The sequence below is a fragment of the Kwoniella europaea genome, chromosome 1 (assembly GCF_036810445.1).
Source record: "Kwoniella europaea PYCC6329 chromosome 1, complete sequence".
Classification (NCBI taxonomy): Eukaryota; Fungi; Basidiomycota; class Tremellomycetes; order Tremellales; family Cryptococcaceae; genus Kwoniella; species Kwoniella europaea.
The window spans coordinates 5,276,384-5,301,553 of NC_089487.1; the positions used below are offsets into that span (position 1 = coordinate 5,276,384).

General features: G+C 43.6%; 8 protein-coding genes across 8 annotated transcripts; 5 read left to right on the forward strand and 3 right to left on the reverse strand.

Moving 5' to 3' along the window:
• Window positions 1–249: 249 nt before the first annotated feature.
• On the forward strand, window positions 250–1,891 carry V865_001995 (uncharacterized protein; the record flags this gene model as incomplete). Its single annotated transcript, XM_066225807.1, has 7 exons — window positions 250–390; window positions 466–666; window positions 755–802; window positions 1,153–1,255; window positions 1,430–1,613; window positions 1,680–1,791; window positions 1,859–1,891. The coding sequence occupies 7 exons, from the start codon at window positions 250–252 to the stop codon at window positions 1,889–1,891; spliced, it is 822 nt and encodes a 273-aa protein (XP_066081904.1).
• Window positions 1,892–2,408: 517 nt separating this feature from the next.
• Window positions 2,409–4,514, reverse strand: V865_001996 (uncharacterized protein; the record flags this gene model as incomplete). Its single annotated transcript, XM_066225808.1, has 8 exons — window positions 2,409–2,645; window positions 2,736–2,822; window positions 2,911–3,034; window positions 3,132–3,662; window positions 3,782–3,932; window positions 4,015–4,112; window positions 4,177–4,207; window positions 4,283–4,514. The coding sequence occupies 8 exons, from the start codon at window positions 4,512–4,514 to the stop codon at window positions 2,409–2,411; spliced, it is 1,491 nt and encodes a 496-aa protein (XP_066081905.1).
• A 713-nt stretch (window positions 4,515–5,227) lies between these two features.
• Window positions 5,228–8,374, forward strand: V865_001997 (uncharacterized protein; the record flags this gene model as incomplete). The annotated part of the gene is made up of 4 exons (XM_066225809.1): window positions 5,228–5,289; window positions 5,367–5,634; window positions 5,746–7,245; window positions 7,313–8,374. The coding sequence occupies 4 exons, from the start codon at window positions 5,228–5,230 to the stop codon at window positions 8,372–8,374; spliced, it is 2,892 nt and encodes a 963-aa protein (XP_066081906.1).
• A 308-nt stretch (window positions 8,375–8,682) lies between these two features.
• On the reverse strand, window positions 8,683–10,624 carry V865_001998 (uncharacterized protein; the record flags this gene model as incomplete). Its single annotated transcript, XM_066225810.1, has 9 exons — window positions 8,683–8,873; window positions 9,040–9,167; window positions 9,266–9,321; window positions 9,418–9,563; window positions 9,617–9,700; window positions 9,767–9,957; window positions 10,038–10,184; window positions 10,267–10,303; window positions 10,375–10,624. 9 exons carry the CDS (start codon window positions 10,622–10,624, stop codon window positions 8,683–8,685), a joined length of 1,230 nt encoding a protein of 409 aa, XP_066081907.1.
• A 1,836-nt stretch (window positions 10,625–12,460) lies between these two features.
• V865_001999 (uncharacterized protein) lies at window positions 12,461–16,586 on the forward strand (the record flags this gene model as incomplete). Its single annotated transcript, XM_066225811.1, has 4 exons — window positions 12,461–12,664; window positions 12,726–13,082; window positions 13,185–15,899; window positions 15,966–16,586. The coding sequence occupies 4 exons, from the start codon at window positions 12,461–12,463 to the stop codon at window positions 16,584–16,586; spliced, it is 3,897 nt and encodes a 1,298-aa protein (XP_066081908.1).
• A 708-nt stretch (window positions 16,587–17,294) lies between these two features.
• Window positions 17,295–20,645, reverse strand: V865_002000 (uncharacterized protein; the record flags this gene model as incomplete). Its single annotated transcript, XM_066225812.1, has 3 exons — window positions 17,295–19,744; window positions 19,819–20,513; window positions 20,581–20,645. 3 exons carry the CDS (start codon window positions 20,643–20,645, stop codon window positions 17,295–17,297), a joined length of 3,210 nt encoding a protein of 1,069 aa, XP_066081909.1.
• A 1,160-nt stretch (window positions 20,646–21,805) lies between these two features.
• V865_002001 (uncharacterized protein) lies at window positions 21,806–22,093 on the forward strand (the record flags this gene model as incomplete). The annotated part of the gene is made up of 1 exon (XM_066225813.1): window positions 21,806–22,093. The coding sequence occupies one exon, from the start codon at window positions 21,806–21,808 to the stop codon at window positions 22,091–22,093; it is 288 nt and encodes a 95-aa protein (XP_066081910.1).
• A 66-nt stretch (window positions 22,094–22,159) lies between these two features.
• Window positions 22,160–24,623, forward strand: V865_002002 (uncharacterized protein; the record flags this gene model as incomplete). Its single annotated transcript, XM_066225814.1, has 10 exons — window positions 22,160–22,505; window positions 22,586–22,701; window positions 22,798–22,871; window positions 22,936–23,028; window positions 23,127–23,229; window positions 23,316–23,605; window positions 23,674–23,911; window positions 24,001–24,268; window positions 24,340–24,494; window positions 24,591–24,623. The coding sequence occupies 10 exons, from the start codon at window positions 22,160–22,162 to the stop codon at window positions 24,621–24,623; spliced, it is 1,716 nt and encodes a 571-aa protein (XP_066081911.1).
• Window positions 24,624–25,170: the final 547 nt, after the last annotated feature.

Sequence of the window (25,170 nt, forward strand, 5' to 3'; positions counted from 1 at the left end):
TTGCGATTTAAGGTGGACTCGAAGTTGAAGATGATAGCTTGACCTCGACGCGTCCGGTCAGGCACTGCATCAATGCGATAGGCGGCCGAAGTGGAGGAGGTGGCGAGCCTAACTCTTACCCAGTAGTCATGTCTCGGAGCTTCATCGTAAACTCCTACTACATCTTACATCTCTTCATCTCTTCTACTCATCACACTCATTGTCTATCTCACTCTATCACCCTACAACACCACAATCGCATAAACCAAGATGGATCTCGACAAATCACTTGACGAAATAGTCGCTGAAAAGCGAAAGACCGCTCCCTCTTCTCAAAATCAAGGAAAACAGAGCAGAGCGCCAAGAGTGAGCAGCGGGAACGAAAGGAGATCGAATAATTCACCTTATTCTGTGAGTCAGTCCTTCTCTGCTTTGAATCAAGCAATCAAGCTGATGCAACGTCTGGACGTCTGAACTCAATTATAGAGACCACCACCCAGATCTACCGATGAGAAATGGGTACATGACGCATACCAAGGACCTAAATCCGGTAATGGTAACGATCGACGAGGAGGGGATAGAACGAACACAGCTAGTTTGACTGGTACAGGTGCTGGATTTACGGGAATCTCAACTAGGATCGAAGTTGTTGGGTTACATTATGAAGTCACTCCTGCAGATCTAAAGGTAAGCTTAACGTCCAGGTTTTGCAGTACCAGCCCATTATGGTAGAAAGTCAAGCTTATCATAACACGTTCTTTGGTATACTCGTTAGGGAATCTTCTCACAAGCTGGTACTTTGGTTCAAGGACCTACTATACGTGTAAGCGATTGACATCCATCTATCATTTTCCACTATCACCATTTTTCAAGAAGCAGAGAACAAAATGAGGCTCTACATACGGCTCCGACCCTCCTTTATCGGTTTCGGCGATCTGGGCTGGATGCTGGAACAGTAGTTGCCGTGTCAGCAGGATGATTGGGAAAGGCGGACTCGATATGTGATAGCAATTTGAAGGGATAGAAAATTAATGCTTATGCCCCGCCTTCTTCTATTCCCTTATTTGGTAAGCTGAAATCCACTTTTCGATTAAAAGAGACTTAGAAGCTTATCCACCTTGTTCGTTATATCCCGCAGATATCCCCATCGATCATCAAATCACACCAAAACAGTACGATAGATCAGGTCGATCGAAAGGTGAAGCTACTATGGAATTCGCTTCTCCTCAACAAGCTAAGATCGCAATTAACAAATTTGATGGAGCTATGACGAAAGGTGAGTTATCGACATATACAATATTTCAAATTGATTTTACTTAGAAATATCATCATCACCCTTTCTCTCCATGTCCTCATGATAAATTCTCATGACCTTTCCTTCATTTACACACAAATCGCTGTCATGTTTTCATTCATAACTTTCATGCTAAATATTCAATATCTAAACTAGGCCAAACAATTTCGATTCGTCTCCTCCCACCAATCGTAGCCAAACCTCGACCAGGTCCAGGCGGTCCAGGCTCAGCTGGACACGCTAATGCAGGTGGTCAATCGTTGCTATCAAGAATTCAAGGTGGTGGTGTAGTTGCTAACCCACCTGCGGGTGGAAGAGGTGGAAGAGGAGGTAGAGGAGGGTAAGTTCAGCTACCTTTTCCAGGGTGGCCCGGAAGTAAGCTGATATATAAGGGGTAACACGATAGTCCTCAAAGAGGTCGAGGCGGTCCAGGTGGTAGAGGTGGCAAGAGAGGTGGGGGTGGACCCAAATCCGAAGGTGATTTGGATAAAGAATTAGATAGTTTCATGAATAACTCGGTAAGCTTCATGACATACGTAGGTACCATTTATTCAGCTGATTGTTTGTTGGGTTTACAATGATCAGACGAACGGTGGTGGAGATGTTGAGATGGCATAAGATGTGGTTTTATCTAAATTGCGATATCATCAAATATACTTAAATGTAACAGCCCTTTTCCTGCTATCATCTTGCTTTCATGAATGTCAATTGGCTTGTCTAATATAAAGAAACTTTCGAGGGCGCGTATCGAGTGAAAAGGTCTAATCATGATGACAGACCATACTGATCAGTCTTGAACTTATCGATCACGTATTGTTTACGACCACCTATGCATTGCATGTGAACGAGTGAACGAGTGTGAGATGCGAAAATCTGGACAGATTGATTGAGTGATACTAATGTATATACAGATAAAGATGCTGAATATAATATATACAAATGAAGGTATTGAGCATAATATATACAAATCAGAATTCTTTTATGTGTACAGTACATCTATAATGGTATAATGGAGATTCCTAGTCGACGAAGGAAGCAGGATATCTATACTACTGACTGTAAAACAATAAATGAAGAATTCGGAAAAAAAAGTTTGAATGAGTGTCAATGCGTATGAAGGTTTTCCAATTCCCACTTAAACAGGACTCCTAGCTCTTCCTCTCAATCCTGCATTCTGTGCCTTCTCTCCGCTCAACCCAGCCAAGGAACTCCTGACTTCTTCTAAACCTTTCGCAGCCAGTTCGTCGGCTCCGATCCCTACTCGTCCGAGGGTATCGTTGTTCTTGACGAATATCCATTCGTCAGGGAGTGAGAAAGGTCTTGCTGTAATGGCTGCTAATTCTTCTCTGATGATATTGTTCGTGAAGAAATCCTATCATATCAATCGAGTATCAACAAGCTTCAGCAAAAAAAAATCCATGAAAATTCGTAAAGCAAAGCGAAGAAGTGAATTGAGACTTACCAAATTCAAATCATTTTTATCGTAACCGAATGGATTTTCAATTTCCGAACCTATTTCAGCGAAACCCAAGACGATATACGATGTAATCTAAGATTGAGATTGGTTAAACCGAGATCGATGTCAGTCCATGAGCCTTGACTTTCCGTTTTATCACTTCGATCCGGTTTAGACTCACCACCACAGCGGGGATCGTTATCCAACCAAATCCAGCACCGTACAGTTGAAACGGTAGGACCAAGCAGTATATCCAGGTGACTTCCCATATATGAGCGTTGTAAGACCATGGGATAGGGGTGGTCCTATCATAATACGTAGCACAGTATATCAATAAAACTGTATCCCAGCCCCAATTCATTGAATGTAATCACTCTTGATCCGGTAGATAAACACACTCACAGAATTCGCTCCAAGTTACTCAACGCCCCAGCCATAGACAACTGAGCAGCCAACAAAGCATTCGTCGTGGGAACATCAATTGTCTTTCTCTTTTGTAGATTAGCTATCCAGGAAGACATGAACATTGTGATTTCCAATGGAACATTCTGACCAACTCCTCCAGATGATTTGGCAGTTTTCATCCTTTCTCTCATCGCTGCTCTTCCAGCAGCCTTATACCTCTGTCGTCTAGTTACGAGGAACTTAAAGGGAAAGGTTTCAGAAAATCTGAATTTTGGTGGATCCCTTGCAGGATGTAATGCAGGTCTAGCAATGATCCTTGGGTTCGGACCGGACTGACTAGCGTCAGAAGGTAAAGGCGAAGATAACGTTCTGAGCTCGGTACCTGAATTGACTGTTATAGATGACGAATGATGATGTTTTCCTGGAAATTTGCCCGTTGCGATATTTGCATCTTCGGAAGAAGGGATACCAGATGGTAAGTGAAGTGAAGGGATGAATTTGACTAGGTCGTAAAGATCTTCGTAGAGGCTGTAAAAAATTGAGGTCAGTGTCATTCGATCTATTAGATCAAACAGAAACCATTTTTCCGGTCCTCTGTGGATTTCGAGTGTGAGAAGACGAAGGAGGGAAACAGAAGCAAGACTCACATTCCCTCTTCACCTCTCAAGTAATGCTTTACAGCTACTGCAAATGCAAGACCCATCCTGACCAACGTAGCTTTCTCAATGACCGCTCGAGTCTCTTCGACAGCTCGAAGTTGGGGATCTTCAGGCGGTGTGGCTCGTATAGCATCAGGGCCTACAAGCGACAAGAGGGAAAGAAGCGATGATATACGATGAGCTTGAAATCAATGATTTACAGAGCCGTAGTATAGGCTTACAATGAATCCATACGATTCTAGCCCATGTTCTATTGGCTTGAATGATTTGTGTCCATAATTTACGGCCTTCTGCATATTGACCGTAGGCTGAGGAGGTGCTGTGATATACATCAAGTAATCAGAGATAATCACTGAATGTAGAGAGGTATAGTGTGTACTTACCGATAACTTAAGGTCAAACCCAACAGCACACCTATCAGTTTACAAGTCAATATGATTGAAATTACTTCACTTCGTTTGTAGACAAGTAAATTGATATCTGACTCACCTAAAGCAGTTAACAAAGTCGATGGAACGGTCATATCTGCTTTAGTCTGTTGATTAATAATCACGATCGCTGCTGACCATCCACCGATAAATACCAATGAAGGCCATACTCGAAATACCGCCGTCGCAGTCAATGCTTGGAATAACAATATAGCGGATTTGTGAGGTCGATGACCTAGGAGATCGAGATCAGGATTGGAGATGAAATGATCATCTACTGGTGTATGTGACATCTTGATATGTTTGAATTGAGGAAGGAAGCTAAAAGAGTGTGATTTGTGATGAATCTGTTTTCGTAGGTTGTTGATGAGAAGTTATATAGCTTGATGGAGCCAAAGTACAATTGCCAGAATCTATCTTGGCATCCAGCTAGATGGTACGAGTTTGTATGAGTGGGAATGTGAGTGTGAACAAGGGAGATTGGATGAGTACTTTGTGGAGTTTTTTAGTATGAAAGGATGTCTGTTTTATATACACTTGGCAACTAGTCCACTAGTCGAGCTTTAGTTAGCTCTTTGGTACGGTGAGAGTGAGTGTGATTGCTGTTCTTCTAGGCGGATGTTTCATCATGTCGTGGTATGAGTACATGCATGTCCTTGTATGGCCCGTGAACAGTAGTCTAGAATATCAAGGTGAGGTGTGAAAGTGGAAAAGAGTGATCCGTTATGGCACGGTCGATCGAATGAGTTCAGGGGGATTGGCGATCAGTGCGTTTCAGTTTTTATTTCCCTTTCCCACGTGGTGTTTCATCCTTGAATTTGTCGACATCACCGGCGGTAAAGTGAACATTGAACGCGGTTGACTTTACTCTGTCCAATCTCTTCTTCCTCTTCCTCTTCCTTTCCCTCAACGACAAGGAAACGATGAGCGACTAGATATATTCGTATCAATAGAGCTGAATGAGAGCGTATGTCAGCTGCATCCCGAGTACCATCAACGTCACACCATGCCAATACAGACACTAGCTCAACAATTCAAGGAGTCGTTAGAAAGGCATAAACAAGATCCGTGAGTTGATCTAACCCTTATCTCCCCTAGCCAAACCGCTGAAATCAATCTAACCTTGTGCAACGAACTTGAACTAGGGGTCGCTCAGAGACGCCAGTATCGTTGTACGACAAACGAAGGAACTTCTCATACAATGCCAAGTATAACAGGCTACCACCCAATGCAGAAGGAAGGAAGTTGTATCAGGAGATGCAGGCTAAGAGGGAGAAGGAAAGGGGCGCAAAGGAACAGACTATCAAAGAGAAATTCGGGATCAGTATGAACGATGTTGAAAATACGAAGAAGAATGATATCTGGAATAAGCATTATGTGCAGAGGAGACCTACTACGTTATCTTCCCAAGCTGTAAGTAGTCCACCATAGACAACGATGGTCTACTCCTTTCCCTCCATCCATAACAGAGGTATGTTACTTCTGACGTTAGTGCTGATCGATATCATCATTTATTACTTACAGACTAGATATACTCCATCCTGGCTCAAACTGGCAGCCGACAAAAGCGATGTCACAGGCTTGATGGCTGCTTACGCAAGAAGACATGAAGTCGAATCGTCTAAGCCCCAAGAAGATAACTATATAAGTGAAGCTCGTAGGAGAGGCGATTCCTTCCATGGCTTACCACCTGCACCGACTCCAAGTCTTTTACCGCAACAATTACCTTATCACCAGTATCAGGAAAATAACATTGGGTACGGAGCTTCTAACCAAACTCGAACCGACGTCCATCAAGGACAGCCAAATATTCTGCTTCACCCATCTCAGGCTCATCAGCAGCACCAATACCCGGAAAATCAACAGCCTCTTCATGTTCATCAACCAAGACCTCATCCTACACTACCCCAGCAACCGTTTCAGCACGATCCTGATCTCACCCAGCAAAACTCCTTCTCGTTTCAAGATCGATATCCCCTTTATAACAATCAACTCGTCTCCGATGATCAACGGTGCTATATTGACCAAAGCACCGCTCGATATCCCGCTCTTCCTTCAACATCTTCTTATCCTGGTACAGCGTCGAATATTCATCCTCAATCCTGGCAGAACGGGGGAGATGAAACCCATCACTCCACTCAGGCCATCAGCTCTTTCCAGCCATTCGATGGGTATACCTCAGATGCCACGTCGACCCCTCAACGTGATAATAAGTTTTTTAACGTACCGCACTACCCTTCTTCCGAATCGTCACATAGCCAACAACCGTTCTATCCAGAATCTGGAGGATCTGCCCTTGATCATCATCATGGTGCGAATCATTCTATACCTGGTCCTCCTTACAAAGCTCAGCAGTATCCCACAACATCCATGAACATACCGCAATACCAGCAAATGTCCAACCAAGAGCAATATTCGCAGACATCATCCACCCAGCAGTTTTACAATCCCGAACCAGATCACATGGTTCTTCCAGGTAATCCATACTATCAGACCTCTCCGACTTCTCAAATCCTCACACCGAAAAACGGCGAGCATCACGTCAGATTCAGATCTACGCCCGAAGTTTTCCACTTACCTCCTCCTCAATCACATGCTGATCTTTCTGGCAACATTCAAGATGGATCAGGTATGACGCCAACTTCAAGTCATCAGGTGCGACAGATTCTTCATGATATCCACTCTCAATATCAAAATCAGCTGGCTCATCCTCAGCCGAGTCCTGGGTGGACCGACACCACTTCGACAAAATGGTACGAACCAGTATCGGATTCACTACCTGCTCACGGGCAAGCAGCCAACAGATCTGCTCCGCCTCCTGGACTACAACAGGCTCACGAGGAAATCGTCAAGCTCAGAAAGGCCAAAAGGCAGAGAGAGTTTTCTCAATCTGGCGAACCTCGTAGATTAAGTGTAAAGGTCGTGAATGATCTGGAGAGAATAGCAGATGAGACGGTCGATGGACTTGACCTCCTCAGACCTGATATGCTGAATCTGGAGGATCAGCCACACGGTGATATTTCGGTGGGTCTAGTTTGAGTTGTATCGTCCGATGATGTCATAAGCTAATCGATACTTAACACTAACATAGATGTCTTCCGACCATACCCATCTATCGTCTCATCCTCAAACCCCTGAAGAACGATGCCAACATCGATCGCCTCACACACAGAATCATCGGTGGAGCCGGAATAACAGCCGCCGTCCTCATTCCCACCATGATAAATACTACACTGATGATACCGAGATTGGAGCTGATAGTGACAGCTATACTTCTGACACCACTCCATCAACAACGGAAGATGATGATGCTTATTGTCCTTCCACTCATTCTCGCGAATCAGGAGGGCCTTATCGTTCCCACCATTCTGATTCCTCCAATTACTCGCAAAGGACCAAATTAAGTACCAAGAGAAGACGAACAACATCAAAACACCACAGGAGAAAATATGGATCTCAACGACGTAAACGAGCTAGATATACCCATTCTCCTTCTGGAAGGTACGAGAGGTTCGAAGATACTACTAAAGATAGCACGGATACTTCTAACCAGACTGATGAGAGGTATGATCCTGATGTTGATGTTGATATTGACGAAGATATGGAAGAAGATCCACTTCCACCAAGACAGAAAATACCTAAACCTGTTAAACCACTTTCTGCTATTGCTAATACCGTTCGACTACCGCCTACCACTAAAACTTCCAAGCCAAAGTCTACTACAAGAGGACAGGCAAGTATGATGGCTCAGGTTAGGAAGGCTCAGGTGCCCATTACTGACACAGGAAAGAGAAGAAAGAGGAACATAAGGATACCATCGCCTGCTCAAACGGTGTTAGGAGAAGACATTGAAGTGTTTTCTAACGACGAAGATGAAGAACAAGCCGATGACGAAATAATCCAAGATTATATCGATGAGATACAAACTAATACAGTTAAAGCTAGAGGTAGATGGTTGAGAGATTATGAGGAAAGAGATAGGTTATCGACGGTCGAAGAGGAGAACGAAGAGCAGGAGGATAAGACTGAGGCACATGGTGGTGATACTCATAGGGAGCATGATGGTGTTCAAGTCGATGAGAGGACTGAAGAAGATAAGTTCTGGGGAGAAGGAGGTGATTTAGGATTTAAGATCTGGAGAGATGGTTATTGAGTAGGGGTATATGCCAGTACGATATGCGGTAGGTAGTGGCAGAAGGGAAAAGTCAAGATGATGGAGTATTTGTATACTACGTGATATTAGAGGTGTTTCGAAGTGTACAACGTATGATATAACATGCAGTTGATTGATATAGTTGTAAAGATGATCAGGGTACATATTTAATGTTTTAATGCATATATCATGATACTATATACTATAATATAGTATGAGTGTTTGACTAGTACAGAATACCTTTGAAAGATGACATATTGGTAGAATAAAACATGATACGAATATGCTCTTCGATGCTATAAACCTTTCTAATCGATCTTTCTGTTATCACTAGTATCTACAATCTCACTTGTAATCTGGAATTTACCAGATCTATTTAATCTATCTAACAATATATCTCCGAATGCTATAGAAGGAGTTAATAATCCACCTTGTTTGGTTATAGGAGGTAAGGATTGAAGGTCGAGGAGGATTGATAAACCGGATTCTGCCAATAAGTCTTAATGATATCAAAACAATGAAATACACTAATCAGCTTTTGTAATTTTATTCTTCTTTGTTTCTTTTTGATCTGATTGATGATATCCTATGCCCTAGATTTTACACACCATATGATATACCGTCCGATATGTAGTGTGGGGGAGTTAGTCGAAAGGTAGACTTACAACATGTGCTTAAGTATCCTGGGTCCCCATCCGCTTTGAACTTTGTCCATACTTTCATGGTTTGACCATCAGTCGAAGGAGTAGATATGGAAAGGTTATCGACGACGTATGAAGCTTTGAATAGTTTTCTAAGTATCACGTATCAACCAATCAGCAATTCAGTGTCATGTGGGAAAGTAATCCTGTAGATTAGACAGAAGAATGGTAAGATCAAAAATGGACTCACTCGTCTGATACGCCTTCTCCAGTTTTCGGTAATACATAATTCGACAATTTCCTCACCTAGTCACATACATTACTTAATATCAGTAACTCCCAAGCCTTCTTTAAGGGGGGCTGCTGCCTAACCAGAGCTAAATAAGTCAAGGGAGGACTTACGAAACTGGATAAGAAGAATAACCCAAACGTAATTGATAAGACTAAACTAAAGATAGTTGATCCAATCCAACCTCTTCCAATATCCATCGATTCGGCATAATTCATTTTCTCGCCGTACCTTATTCCAGCACCAGTCGTGAGAGATACTGCGATCGTCTGACGATAGTTCGATTATAAGGGTACATGAAGAAGAATGAACCGTATCGTCTTTTCCTCTTCTCTGTGGGATCGGAGAGTGAATATAAGAGTTTTACGGGTGAAACTGATTTAACGATTCTACCATCTACAATCCCATATCCTCAAATCAGCAATCTATCATTTATTACGAGCGATGATTGTATCCACTCACCACTAGGAATACAATCGTACTCCCCTGACCTTCTCTTATCCTTTGGCAATTCAGCGAGAGAATGCATACTTTGTATGGTCCCGCCGGACATGGAACCACCTTTCAATTTGAAAAACGAGGTTGAGTCTTGGATAGTCAGATGAGGATATTGACTTTGAAGAGTTTTGTGTGCAAGCCAAAGTGAAAGGTCACTTCGATGGTCAATGTCAGCATCATGAATCAGCTTGTAACCGTCTTGGGCTTGAACGAGTAGATGCGGTGATGTACTTACGAAGGAATCGAATCGAATCCACAGGAAGGAACGATGATTGCCCCCGTTTCTTTGGCAAGATTATCATATTTTGGGATGATATCCGTTGCTAACCAGGATGATTCTCCACATAGATCGATATAATGTTTGCCGGTTCTACAGCATTCTCTATATATATATATTCACAATGGAGATTAATGATGATGTCAGCTTGCACTCCGATAAGAAATGATGTCGTGATTGGACATGCCTTATCAGAGCTTCCGCGTTATGCCATCTGAATGGACCTATCACAAAAGCACACAGTCAACTTGTCACTCTACTCTTGGAGCTGACAAGAACCTGATGAGAAACTTACCAGCAAGGTTAACAACCACTTGACCTTTCTCTACCAGCTTTTTCACACCATCTTCATCATCCAATTGACAACTCACCACCTCTCGGGGTCTTTGTAATCTCCCATTGGCAATTTCCAACTTCTGTTGATTTCGTCCAGATAAGATGAATTCAAAGGAATCTCCTTCGGGATGTGTGTCGAGGTATGATAAGAGGTTTCGGGCGGTAAATGAGGTAGCACCGTATATGATCAATGTAGGTTTGGAAGTCATGTCGGAGGATGGTATGGTGGTATCTCGAAAAGAGTGAAAGAATGGAAGAATGAAAGAGTGAAAGAATGGAAGAATGAAAGAGTGAAAGAGTTGGAGATATTATATGACTTGTATGATAGGACGTTCAGTCTTTTGTCTCTATCTATCCCTTCCTAGGTTGACGGTCAAGGATGGCCGGATCCGATCCGATCCCCATGCTATTGTAACTCATATATGCATCCCTCAAAGCTTAATCCTTGCATCTTCTATTCGAGCTTACATGTACAATTCCGCTCGCTTCGGTCATTTTATTTACAGGTAGTATTTACGAGTAAATCATTCAATTTCAACTGCCGTTCCTGACGACTCGTCATAGACGGCAAGAGAGGTTTCCGATAAATACGGAGTCTGATATTTGAAGATCTAGTATTCCGAAGGGGAACTACCCGAACGGAATTACTCTGCGATACATCTATCCATTCATCCGGAGTGAAGGAAGGATAGCCCCATATCATGCAGATACTGTAACTGTGTCTGTTGTAGTCATATCATAATTGGCAAGTGCTCGGTCAAATGGCACTTCAGTGATCACTCCGTATGAATGGCTCTGTCCGATAGCATGGTTGGGTGGTATGGCCTGGATGTCGGGCATTTGTATAGAAGGGAATCGTGGGAAGCTTGAAAAGGTGATTCACCAAGCTAAGCTAAGCCAAGCCAAGCCTGAGAATTTCTGGAGTACGTGCTTCTTCCTTCCCCTTCGAAGTGAAGTAATGTTCTTCTTACATCTACTGTATCTATGACCATATCAACTTGACTCAAATGTATTTCACCCACATCAATATCAATGAGGCCTTCGGTCGAGCGCAAATGTATAAATGACCTTTATTCCGAGGAAGAATAACATGATGGATGTGTGAAACAGAATGATCTGCATGCGCAATAGCACACAGATCATCTTTCACACCTCGTCGATAGCTCCATCAAGATATGAATCACGATGAAAGTCCAATTTAAGCGAGAGAGTACTCAAGATGACAGGGATGAACAAGGCCGCACAGGTCTTCTCTCGAACGATCAAAGGCCCCAAGCAGAGGTTAAGAAGTCCTTTGGATATTCTGTCTCATTTCGGATCATATGACTGCATCTTACTGTATCTTCGGATTGACAGGGTGCCAGAATAATGGGATTGATCATTGACGTACTGTTCCAGTTACCCTCTGCCATCGAAGAACGCTTGGATCGTGTCTCACACAGACATGATGATCTTTGCCATTAATCAATTTCGTCAGTCATCAATCAATCCCTGAACAGAGAATAAACAAAATCATCCATCAACTGTTCCATCATCCATCATCACCAAAATCAATAACAACACGACGAGGCGCAAATATGCCGAAGACACGACACAAGAACACTACAGGTCAACATGTCTCACCGCACCTGCCACTATTTCTTCATCATCCATCAGATCATGCAATATCACCGAAATACCTCGGAACCGATCAACGAGCATTCTACGTGATCACTGTACCAGTACGGGGAATGGAGAGATATCATACGATATCAATTTGTTCTCAGTGATTACAGCTGACTGGATGACCTTGGCATTTCATATAAGAGGATCAAGAGTTTCAAGAAGATATCTTTGGTCATCCTATAACACTTTGGATGAAAGATCGGCATCGTACCGTATAAACACACCTAATCATTCCTCATTTACGCCCTTGGTCGTCGTCATCATCACCATCCTTATTCTTTAAGTGATTTTTCACACTGAATACATCCATTTGCCGCACACATCATCTCACTTTCGATCTCGAGTAACATCAGAAGATGCACTCACCATGTACACCCACCATGTCACTCATGTTCCCTCGGATGCGAAGGATGACTCTACTCGATCTGCCTACCAGAAGTGCGGTGCTGGCAGAGATACTACAGAGAAGGAATGCAACGAGCAGGGAACTGGAAGGATGTCTGGTGGAATTCGTTATCAAAGCGTGGAAGGAAGGAAAAAAAGTTCGAGAGTGGTGTAGGGATATACAGCAGATACTGGAAGTGGTGAGCTAAGAAGTATCCTCCCTCTCTACGAAGAATGAGCTGACAAGATGACGTGATCTAGATACGCATTCCAGATCCACTTCGAGATCTCATACGTTCAGTACCGATGAAAACCCTCTTGCCATTCGTCAATCTCCCTTCTAATGCTTATTTTCCTACTACCGAACCACCTCTACCACCGCCACTCATTCCCACTGAACTCTTACCTAAGATTACCCGCTCTCAACTCATCGAGGCACTATCAAGATTAAGTGTAGGAAATCAAAGCGAAGGTAGTCGACCGTTCTGCGATGAACCACTCATACACGAACTTTGCCTTTCTTACATATCAATGGTCTGGAAGGATAAGAAATTAGATATCGAGGATAACAATCTGGTAGACTGGATAAGCAAAAGTCTGACTGAAGTTGAATTCGAAGTAAGTTTTGATTCTTCATTCTTCAGGCACTTGTTCCCAAGCTTTCCGAGTGACGGAACGTGTCGAATCCAAAGTTAAAATTCTATTTTCTGCCTTCTGCAGCTACAATTACAAGGCGAATCAGGATCGACCAACATTTTACCAATCTTACATGGGTTCAGGTTCCAACTTGGGTTTGTGACTTGCTCCCAACTTATCACACGGTTCAATTCAAATTCGAATTCGACAGCAGCTTTACTTTCGATTGCGAATCCTACCGAATCCTTCGATACCACTGCGACTGCCAGTACTGTAAATCAAGATGATTTCATACAGCTCGAGAGCTTTGCACGATCATGGATTCATAGACGACTTTCTGCTGGACTTGCATATCAAGCTATATTCGACGAGCTGTCCAGTATCAAGAATAGGATAGAAGACAGAGAAAATAAGGATCTCATTGACACAACGCTGGAAAACGAATTGGGATTCTGCAATAATACATCTACGGATCTTTCGACGGATCAATCTGGCTTACTCTGGTCATCACCTTCCTCGAATCCAATTCATCCTAATTTAAACACCGGTACGACCACAAAGACCGAACCTGAAGATCTATATTCTCAACTCGCCTCACCAAGTGCATTGTCCTTATTGACCTTCAGGATGGGCAGGAAACGATCTTTCGGCCATCACACTCCCAAATGGCTATATCACAAGAGGAACAACTCGTCTTCGAGCAAACTTCGCTTTCCAACTTCAGATCATTCGAGACCTTCTTCAGGTTACTTTGGAGGTACCGTCATACCTGAATCATCTTCCCTCACTTCGCCTTCTACCCTCACGTTTTCGTGTCCCTCACATGGGAATGACGATATACGGCAATCGACCTTTTCTGAAAATACAATAACCAGACAACGCACGACATTTCGTGATGATCTCACTTCGTCGTTGATGAGTCTGACGGATCCGGAAGATGTCAGAACAGTCCTGTTGAATCAACTGATGGAGATGCGATATCACTTGCACGGCCACGAGGATGAAAGTTGGTTTCTTGGTGGAGGAAGAGAACATGCTGAGGAGCTTTTGTCTCACCTGGAGAAGAAGATGATAGGTAAAAAGGATTTGATGGGTCTCAAGGAAGTGTTTGTATCGATGAGATCAGCTTTTGACCTTCCTCCGCTGGTGAATACGAGTTACTCTGCTATCTCGTCAGACAAATTCGACTCACCCTTCAATAGAGGTACGGTTTTCGACAGAAATTCAGTTCAGAGGGATTCACTGAATTTAGACCAATTCTTCGACGAAGTGGCACAATTACCTGATACGCTGGAGGAGAGTAGTTCAGGGGAGAACGAGGATGGACATTATCATGGAGCAGATTCCGAAGATGGGAAGGATGATCATGCCGAGCCAACATACCAACCGGTCCGAGAAGAGGGGAAAAGGATCCTTTCATATGGAGGATCGGATAAAACAAGTCAAGACGAGGGGCATGCGGAAGGAACGGATACAGCTCGAGGGCCTTTTGGTCGACGGACATCTGCTAGTGCTCATTCAGTTCTCACTATGACTTCAATGTTCACAACTGATTCTCAAACGGAAGGAACAAGACTATCGTGTTTTGAAATCCAAGAAGCTCACAGAGAGTATCATACCGAATCTCAAGCTATCGAATACCATTTCCCTCTTCCACCTTCGACTCCTCCTCCCCCTCCTCCTTCCGCCTCACAGATTCAATGGGAAAGGTACGAGAGATGTTCAGCTTCTGTACCTGATGTGACCGATATCGAAGGAAAATATACGAGATTACCACCCAAGGTAGGTAGCCTAAGAAGGAGCAAAACGAGAATTGCTGCATCGTTTGTGGAGACCACATCTGAGGAGCTGAGATTGAGTACTGTCCCCTCTACTCTTACTCAACAACCGTCTCCAGCTTTACCAGAAGATGATCAGGAAGAGTTGGGCATAATCTCCTGCAAGCAGGGACGCCGCTCATCCATCGAACCGATCTCGCCAACATGTCCCTTGTCCCCCTCGTCAATGACGGAGGATTCACCTTCCAAATCCACCTTCGACACTCACATCGTTACTCCTACTACTATTCGTCATCCTTATCCCTATGGACACCATCAACCTCTTTCGACCCTTTCCTCGGAAGCTACCCTGTACCATCGTCACGATCATTCCCACCTGATCACACCCGACAGACGAAGAGCTTCTCTAGGCCCGATTGATAAGAATCGAAGACAGATTCATCGACATTTCGCTATATTCGATGGTGAACAGGTATCCCCTTCGAAAGAGTTGAGAGAGTTGGGTATGGGGATGGGGAAATCGTACGAAGACCCTGTGACACCTGCAACAAAATTGACCCATTTTTCTGAATCCGGTTCTGCAGAGGTTGCTACTCTAAACGACACTACAACCGCGGATGTAACTCCCAAAGTACGACCTCGAAGCTCGAAATCCGGTATACCGAATCCCTTGAGAATCGTGCAACCAAGACAATCTTCCTCTCAAATGAAAAGCATATTATCGCTCTCAAGACCAAATGGTGCAAGAAACATCTCATCATCATCAGCAAGTCAGCACGTTACAGCTTCCACCCAATCTCAGTCTTTTGTACCGAAGTCTCCTATACCTCTTGTGGAAGTTTTGGACTTGTTCAGAAGACATCAAGAGTCTGAAGATGGTTTGAGTTTATGGGAAGTCGAAGATTCTTTGTATCGGTTAATTAACATTGAAAAAGATAGGGTTGAAAGGTCGTCGAATGGAATTTGGGATGAAGAGAAAAAAAATAGAGTGAGGTGGTTGATTGATCAAGTCGCGATTATGGTGAGTTGTTATCTCTTCAAACTCGAAGTGCGACATCGCATGATATGCTGACTTTTGCAAATATAGCTTGGAGATCCAATATACGTCGCACCGATCAGCCGAGTCGTAGCCTCTCTATCCTCTTCCAACACCCAAATACATCGTCCCGAATCAATCACTCTGACAACCTCCATCCCTTCTCAAGTATCTTCATTTTCCGTTGTCAAGGTACTTGAAAGACCACCTTTACCTCGATATAAGTCCCAACCTCAATTTCCAACTTCATTCTTATCTTCTCCACCTCGACCTGAACCAGTCCGACCGAACATACTTCGTAGACATACCAGAGAATGTCTCAGTGTCGGATCAATCGATTCTGCAAGTTCAATATATTCTACTCCTAGTGCCACTGACTCATTCTCAGAAAGGAACTTGGAATTGGACATGGAATTAGAGGAGGAGATGGTTGATTTCCCATGTTTACCTTCACCTTCCATCGGAGGTGTGGTCATTGCCGAGTCGACGAGAAGTAGATGGGCGAGTGTAGATAGAGAGAAAAGTAGATTGAGAAGGGTGTCGAAAGGATATGGATACGTGGATTGGGATGTACCGTTACCTCAACGTATGGAATGGCCGGTACCGCAAATCCACCACAGGCAAAGACAGAGACAGTATTCTGAAGGAAGTACGGGAACTTTTGGTAGATAATGGTGTGGATGATATGAAGGACAATGGACATTTTTTTTTTGGTGATGATTCTTTCCTCTTTCTTCGTTTTGATTAAGTCGATGGACAATTCGGTTTCGATGGTTGGACTACAACAGTTAAAGAAATCTTTCCCTTTGATCACTTCCAAATCTCAAATAGATACTGAGAGATAACTTTCCTTTCCTCTTCTCTTAGGCTTGATATATGCATCCCAATCAATAAGAACGATGAACGATGATCATTATCAAGCGGACATTAACCTTTTTGCGTTTTGATTCTCCTGTCTTAGATAATTCATCTCATTTTGCGCAATCCTTTAATCGGTTTACTATAATTACTGTATCTAATTCATTTTGACTTAGAAATGTATCATATACAAACCTGTACATTCTACATTAAGCAGTAAAACAGTCAACAGTCAACAGTCAACATTGAACAGTGAACGAAGAACGCTGCGAGAGTTGCGACTTTCAACATTTGTTTGAGTAAATCAGATTTTACATCTCTTATCATTTTGATATTCATACCTTTCTCTCACTTGGACATTTCCCTTACAGGATATTATATTTTATCTTACTTTCCTATCAATACTATACGTGTATATACCTTCAACCATGATAACAGAAAAACGCAACCGAAAACATCATATCAAATCAGATTCAAACATACCTCTAGATTATTTCCAACCTCTTATTAGGATCCAACGTACTACACTCTCGATGATCTACTCTTATTACTCTTATTACTTTTGACACTACCCCTCTTCTTCAACTTTCCATCTTTCCCACTCTGATCTCCAAGTTCGTTCCATTTCTTTTCCAATTTCTGTAAACCCTTTCTCGCTTTCATATACTCCGGATCTTTATCCTCATCTTCATCAGATGTATCTTCCCTCATCCTTCCTATTCTCGTACTCCAATCGCCCTTGATCCGTTCCGGTTCAGGCGATGTTGGCCTTTCCCTTGCACCTTGCTCTTCGTTATATCCGTAATTTGAAGTAGGCGGTTGATAAGCTTCGTCCGTAGTTGCAGAATGGGCAGCAACGGGTGGTGGAGCTTTCTCAACAACGGGCGAATCAGGTACAGCCATCCTAACGGATTTACGTCTACTAACTCCATTACTTGATACTGTACTTGTACCACCGCCTGTGGGAGGTTCAACAGCTATAGGTCCAGGTGGTGGTGCCCTGTTACCTGAAGAGATTGGAGCAGCTTCGACAGTATGATCCGAAGCAGTATCATCCCCATCATCTTCTTCATACCTTGATATACCAGTTGCGATCTCACCAGCCCTTCTGACTTTCTCATTCTCCACTACCTTATACCCCTTGACACTCTCCTCATCTTCTTCCGCGCTCGAACCTTGTCCCTCTTCATCACCACTATCACCTTCATTGGCGGATTCGTAGATACTCGCTCCGTCAGATGTCATAGAATGGAACGAGTTCCTCTTATTGTTAGGTGGAGGAATGAGTTTCTCTTCAGGTTCTTCTTTCTCTGGTGTGAGCTGGACAGGTCCAGGAGCGGTGATGGTGAACATGGGTTTAGGAGGGTCTTGAGGTAGTGGAGCAGGGGGAGGTAAAGGGGATGAAGGTCTGAGAGCAGATTTCAATGGTGGAGATAAGGTTCGAGAAGGTGGTAAAGGTGTAGTTGATCTACGAGGTGAGGTTTCTTGCTTGGGTGACCCCTGCTGCTGTTGGGCATGAGCTTGATCAGATTTGGGTGCAACCTTCTTCACCGAGTTTGATCTAGAAATGGTCTTTCCTAATGTCGGAATTTCGCCATGAGGGTGTGCAGGCTGCGGTCTGAGTGGTTCTGCATGTACCAACGATGATCCGGGAGCTTTGGGTAATTCCATTTGCGGGGTCACCTGTGATTTGGGCGCTTTGGGGACTTCTGGCATCTTGGGTTGACTGTCAGCTCCATCGACTAGTTGCATGATGTTCCGACCCTCCGCAGCTTGTTGAGCGGTTATCGAAGCTCTTGCGATAGATCCATTCGGTCGGGTTTTCTTCTTCCCACCAGCCGTACCGGTAGATTTGACCGTCCCACTTGACTTGGCAGTAGCAGTAGACATGGAAGATTTAACGGTATTTGATCGACTCAAACTACTTTGAGCATTGGCCTTGGCCGACGCAGGTAGAGGAGTGACTGAACGAGGTTTGGCAGTAATGGTACTTTGACTTGAATTCCTCTTCATACCTAGATCTGACTTGGTAGCGGGTTTAGAAGGGATCAAACCACTTGCAACTGGCATGGTCGAACTTCTCTTGATACCTCCTTTGGTATCTCTCGAATTATCGATAGACCAAGTATTGTTCCTGTTATTGGTCACACTGACGAAGTTTCCGGTATCTTCATCTGAGGAAGACTCATCCCCACCCCGTCCACCTCGTCCACTACGTAACGTACCACTTCGCTTGATATTTGAGTCCGTCCTCGTATTCCATCCTCCCCCGCTTCCTCGTCGCGTATGGGTTGAAGATCCATAAGGTGGAGATTCTCTACCTGACCTACCGGTTTTCTTGTTCGAACTTCCCTTAAACAATCGGCCGAGCGAGGCGAAGAATCCTTTCTTCTTGCGCTGACTGGCGATACTGGATGAATCTGAGTTGGCTCTTGGTCGATTAGAGGAGAAGTTGTTGTTGTTGTGCTGATCATCCGAGAAAGTCCTTCTAAGAGGTTGTCGACCCTTTGGTGGCTTATATGCCATTCCACCAATGTCACTTGCAGCTCTTCGGCCACCCGATCTGAAGTTGGGTAGACTGTCATCGGAATCATCGTCATTCAGATTGTGTCTTGATCCTCCTCCAATAGTGGACGACAGAGGCCTGACCTGAGTGTTGACGGAAGGCACCCCGAGAGGAGAGGGTTTAGGGGTAGTTCTTCCTCTAGCTTGTAAGGCAGATGCCCTAGATCCAGGTCGGTTCTCATGTACAACTAAAGTACCACCCTGTGCTTCATCTGCTGAGCTTCCATCTTCCTCTTCCTCTTGTATACTACCCGTGATGGATCCTGGACCGTGTTCGTGACCGAATCCTCGTGGGAATGGTACACCACCACCTCGACGTGGGGAATCTTCATAAGCAATTTGAGAGGCGGATTGGGAAGGTGCGAGCGATCCGTTAGAATCCAGTTCAAATGCATCAGGTGGGAGGTCTAGATACCCGCCAATGTCAGTGACTCTTTACAGAAGCATAGAAGAAATAGCATTTGTGAGGATTGACACATACCTTGTAATCTTTCCAGATCTCTCAAACCTTTTTTAGACTGTTGGACCCACATTCTACCGACAACATCCATAGCTCTGAACCTCTCTTCCAAACCTCTCATCATCACTTTGTTTCTCTCATTTTCAATCCTCACTTCCAATCCTCTTAGATGTTCCTCGCATCCCAGTAATTCCGCCTGGGCATCAGCGAGTTTCCCTGCTCTTTTCGATTCCTTGTTTGTAGCTGTAGTCGACCCATTACTGCTCATACTCAACACCGAGTTCCTGCTAGATTGAGCAGGACCATTGTGACTCGCATAGGAAGTTGCCAGAGCAGATAAATCCGATTTGGTAGGACGAGATTTGGTAGATTTGATCAACCTCGTTACTAATATCTCACGATCTCTTTTTACTCTTGATAATTCCTCTTCTAACAGATGAATCTGCTTCAAGTCTTTGCGAAATTGATCCAACGATGAGATGTAGGTTGCCCATCCACCTTGACCGTGATCTGCATCCTGATCGAAAGAATGGGAAAGAGGATCATTCATGAGCTCGGATGAGAGGGGACCTTCGAACGCTGCGTGTCGCACACCCCGACGGATGGGGACTATCACACCTGGTGAGGAAGTCACATAGGCAAGTAGAGAGGAGGTGGATGAGTGGGAATGGGAAAGAAGCGTGAGAAGAGAGGTAGTGAGTGATTTTTGAGAGTTGCTGAAGATGAAAATAATGTAAGCTTGGAAATTGTGTGGGACTTGAAACGAGATAATGGTGGACGCACAGATAGTTGTTTAGTAGCCGATCACTACTGCTCCTATGAGCATGACCTGGTCTAAGTGCATCCATCTTGACGATCTTCACTTGTGGTTCTTATGTTGACAGGCTGGGTAGATGGGATGGATGGGACAGTGTCGGGGAAATCGAGTTGAAAAATAGGGTGTAGCAAGAATGGAAGGAAGAGAAGAGGAAGCGACGACTAAACAAGAAGAGACAACGTCATGTAAACATGAACAAAAACAATGACGAAGGGAGTATGGAATATCAAGAGGAGCACGCAGTGATCAGATGGTGCAAGTGGTACTCGTAGTAACGATTAACGATTGACCATGACCATCGAGCACATGAGAAGAGGTGTACATGTAAGGGGATCTATCTTTGGGAACATGAGCATCGATTAGATGAATTAATTCCCTTTTTAAGGGACCGACGTCATTCCCCGCATCACGCATTAACACTTACCTTTTAGGTTAGATCGCGGTATCACCGGTATCAACCCTTACAGATCGACAAAAGGAAAAAGACACGTCACCCACCACATGATTTGGTATGGGACTGACAATTCGATCCCAGTTTCAGATCAGATAGTATGCATGAGATTGAAACATATAGAAAGTGACGTTCGCGATAGGAGAAAGACCAAGTACAGAGACGCGCAAGGTATCATCTAGTATGCAAGGCAGAGTCAGAACGGTGATTCCAGTCGGATTTTGCTCTTGCTAGATTCAGCATTTCAGACTTCAGTCGCTGACGAGCTGACTCATCCCCGGATGCACTGGGTCTTTCTCGCAAGCTCCATGATGCTAGTCAAAACGAGAGGGGGATCACTGATGACTAAGAAAGAGAGGACTGTGATCATGCTTCTCGTATCATGACGATCAACTGTCATTCATTCAACCGCCACAATCCATCTTTGCCTTTGCCACCTCATGACACGCGAGATGCTGCAAGTGATCGTCCATCAAGATTGTAATGTGAAGAAAGATAATTTTGCTACAAGGGCAGATAACATTGCTTGCTTGCTTTGTCATAACAAGTAGCCCACTCATCTTGTCTTAATCATAACACCATCAGACTGGCAGTCACAGTGACTTGTCGAACCACACATACAGTCAAGATCCAATTTGATCCGCACAGACCTCATCCTCAATCAATCAATCAACAAGTGTCTGTGCGCCATACACAATAATCATAACCTCGTGTTTATATCCCATCAATAGTCAACCGATATGTCAGATTCGAATATACCCACCAGTAACTCGTGGGCTGACCTGGATGATGAGGAAGATGGCAAGGTCACTTTCAAAGGTTTAAACCCATCAGCAAATTCATTCAATCCTTCTTCTTCCTCCTCTTCCACACAACAGCAGCAGCAACAACAACAACAACAGAGTGAGTTTACTCCTATTTCCTGCAGGGATAGTATGTGTAAGAGGGAGGGACGTGCATATATCCATGCATATGCTGGTGGGAGAAGCTTACTGCCCTCGTGTACCATACACGGATACAAAGATTAAAACTATCTCCCTCTCTTCCATCCCATCACTTTACATAACTTTCCTTCTGTATATACCTTATACGCAATGTCCAATGCTGACTCAACCTCACCCCTCACACCTACAGAGGAAGACGCACCCGTTGCGTCTCTCTTATCTAGGATATCAGGTTTATCAACAAACAATAACGACGATACCCCTGCTGCTCCTTCTCCGTCTGAATCTTCCTCATCTACTCCCACTACAAGACCAAAACCGAATACTTCCAATCCTCTTTTCGGAAGAGCCCTTGCAGGCGTCAAATCGGACAGACCACCTCAAGCTCCATCTGCACCTAGTGGAAGTACAAGTGGTTCAGCATCAAATAAGAACGTTGAATTGATAGATAATCAGAATAAACAGGAAGAAAAGAAAATGAGTGGATTCGATGATGGTAAGTACAAGATACAATTTAGCTGAGAAATATAATGAAGATGCAATAGTAGAATGCTGATGATGCTGGATGGTCATCAGGATGGGACACTCCTGCCCGAAATGGAGATGGCCAATCTAATGGACAAGCTCAAGAGACTAAGACTGACGCTACGATGTCAGAAGGTGGTTTGATCTCTAATGAATTCCAAGTCGAGGTGAGTATAAGGTCTCACTCCATCAGCTGCCATGCCTGTTCGTTCTGAGCGTGTAGTCAAGATGGGTCAAGCTGATGATATCTCGTTTTCCAACAGGTCAAACTTGCAGATCTCCAAGCGGATCCCAATTCTGCTTTGTACTCTGCCAAAACCTTTGAGGCACTCAATCTGTGAGCTCACCTTTGAAATTGGATTTTTCCAAAAGAGAACTAGCTGACGGTAACTATGTCATAGTCACGAAGCATTGATGAAAGGTATTTACTCGGTTGGTTTCAAGAAACCCTCAAAAATTCAAGAAGTCGCTTTACCCCTTTTACTCTCCAATCCGTGAGTACGATCTCTGCCCGCTATACTGAAATATGTCATTTCGTAGATGTATGGAATGATTATTGGATTCATCGTGCTGACTTACTTTACTTCGTCAGTCCCAAAAATCTCATTGGTCAAAGTCAGTCTGGTACTGGTAAAACTGCCGCTTTCACCCTCAACATGTTGAGTAGAGTCGATCCTGATTTACTTACTCCTCAAGTGAGTCACCGTTTTACCAACATATCTTGCCACTGTATAACCTCCTCTTAACCCCATTTTCGGCTAATTGCTGACCCACTCTTCAGGCAATCTGTCTCGCTCCCTCACGAGAACTTGCGCGACAAATCCAAGAGGTAGTGGACAAGATCGGACAATTCACCGAAATACAAACTCATCTCGCAGTACCTGGATCATGGTCAAGGGGTCAACCAATTCGTAAACATATCTTGATCGGTACACCCGGTACCTTAGTAGATATGTTATCGAGAGGAAAGTCGATTTTCGATCCGAAAATGATCAGAGTATTCGTTCTCGATGAGGCGGATGAGATGATTGCGCTTCAAGGTTTGGGTGACCAAACTGTCAGAATCAAGAAGTGAGTGTGGTCTACTTTGGAGAAATTTGACGTATTCGTTCCTTTGTTAATGTTTATCTTCTTATTAGGATGCTTCCCCCTTCTGTGCAGAATGTACTTTTCTCAGCTACTTTCCCAGAACAAGTTCAACAATTCGCAGAAGGATTCGCACCGGAAGCCAACAAGCTTTTCCTCAAGAAAGAAGAAGTCACTGTGGATGCCATCAAACAATTGTATCTGGAATGTGATGGCGAGGCATCGAAATATGATGCCTTGTCTGCTTTGTATGATTGTATGAGTATCGGACAAAGTATTGTTTTCTGTCGAGTGAGTTGTGCAGTCTTGCAATCACCTGATCTGTACTGCACCGTGGATTCCAGCTGATCTTGTTGTACATTGTTCATGAATGCGATCAGACAAAAGCTACAGCCGATCAAATCGCCAAGCGACTCACATCCGAAGGACATTCCGTCGCTTCTTTGCACGGTGATAAACAATCTACCGAGCGTGATGATATCTTGGATGGGTTCAGGAATGGTAAAACCAAGGTTCTCATCACTACCAATGTTGTAGCTAGAGGTATCGATATTCAACAGGTTAACATGGTTGTCAATTATGATGTACCTGATTTGGGTAGGGATGGAGACTTTAAACCGGACATCGAGACTTATATCCATAGGATCGGTGAGTGCTTGTTGTGCTTTGGAAGGGAAATTCAAGTAAATGCCAATGCTAACTATCATCTCCTGATCTAGGTCGTACCGGTCGATTCGGCAGAAAAGGATGTTCAGTCATCTTTGTACACGATGATAGATCGAGACAAGATGTCGATTATATCATGCAAGAATTAGGTAAACCTATGAGGAAGATAGATGCTAGGAATGAGGAAGATTTGGATCAATTGGAGAAAGTGAGTGCGAGAGATTCCACGATATGAGAGAAATTCATACAAGAGAGGTGATGATTATATACTGACGTGACTGAATTGTTTTGTTCAACCGAATAGGCTCTCAAAGCAGCTTTGAAGGGTCCTAATTAATCCAATCTACTCGAATCTCAGATATGAAATATCAGAATCGAAATGCGAAGAATTTGTCAATATCAATATCGATCGATCGATCTTTTTTGGAGGGATATGGTATAGAAAGATGAATATGATTTAGAGAAGGAGAACGATTAAGAAAATCAGAATATCGATTTGTACAACACATTGAGCGAAAAACATATCGTAAAAAGCATCTCTATTTCGTTTGCAATCTAGATTAGATTAGCTAGTTATCATATTAATGTATTCATGCATTACGAAGAAGAGAGAATGTAGATGTTAACATGCTGTCGTTCCCAATCTACGACCACTCAGTGTCTTATGAGGTAAAGACGATTACAGCATATAGATATTGATGTACAGAACGTATTTTCGATCGGAAAGTAGTTACTAGAGGACCAAAGTAGATGGTCTGTTTTGATGTACGTGAAGCATGAGTACAATACTGTGTTCCGATGAGTTGGATTGCTTTTCACTGATAGGACACGTTGAGAATGTAATAATCAATATACTGTACATGGAATTAACATATCGTAAGATT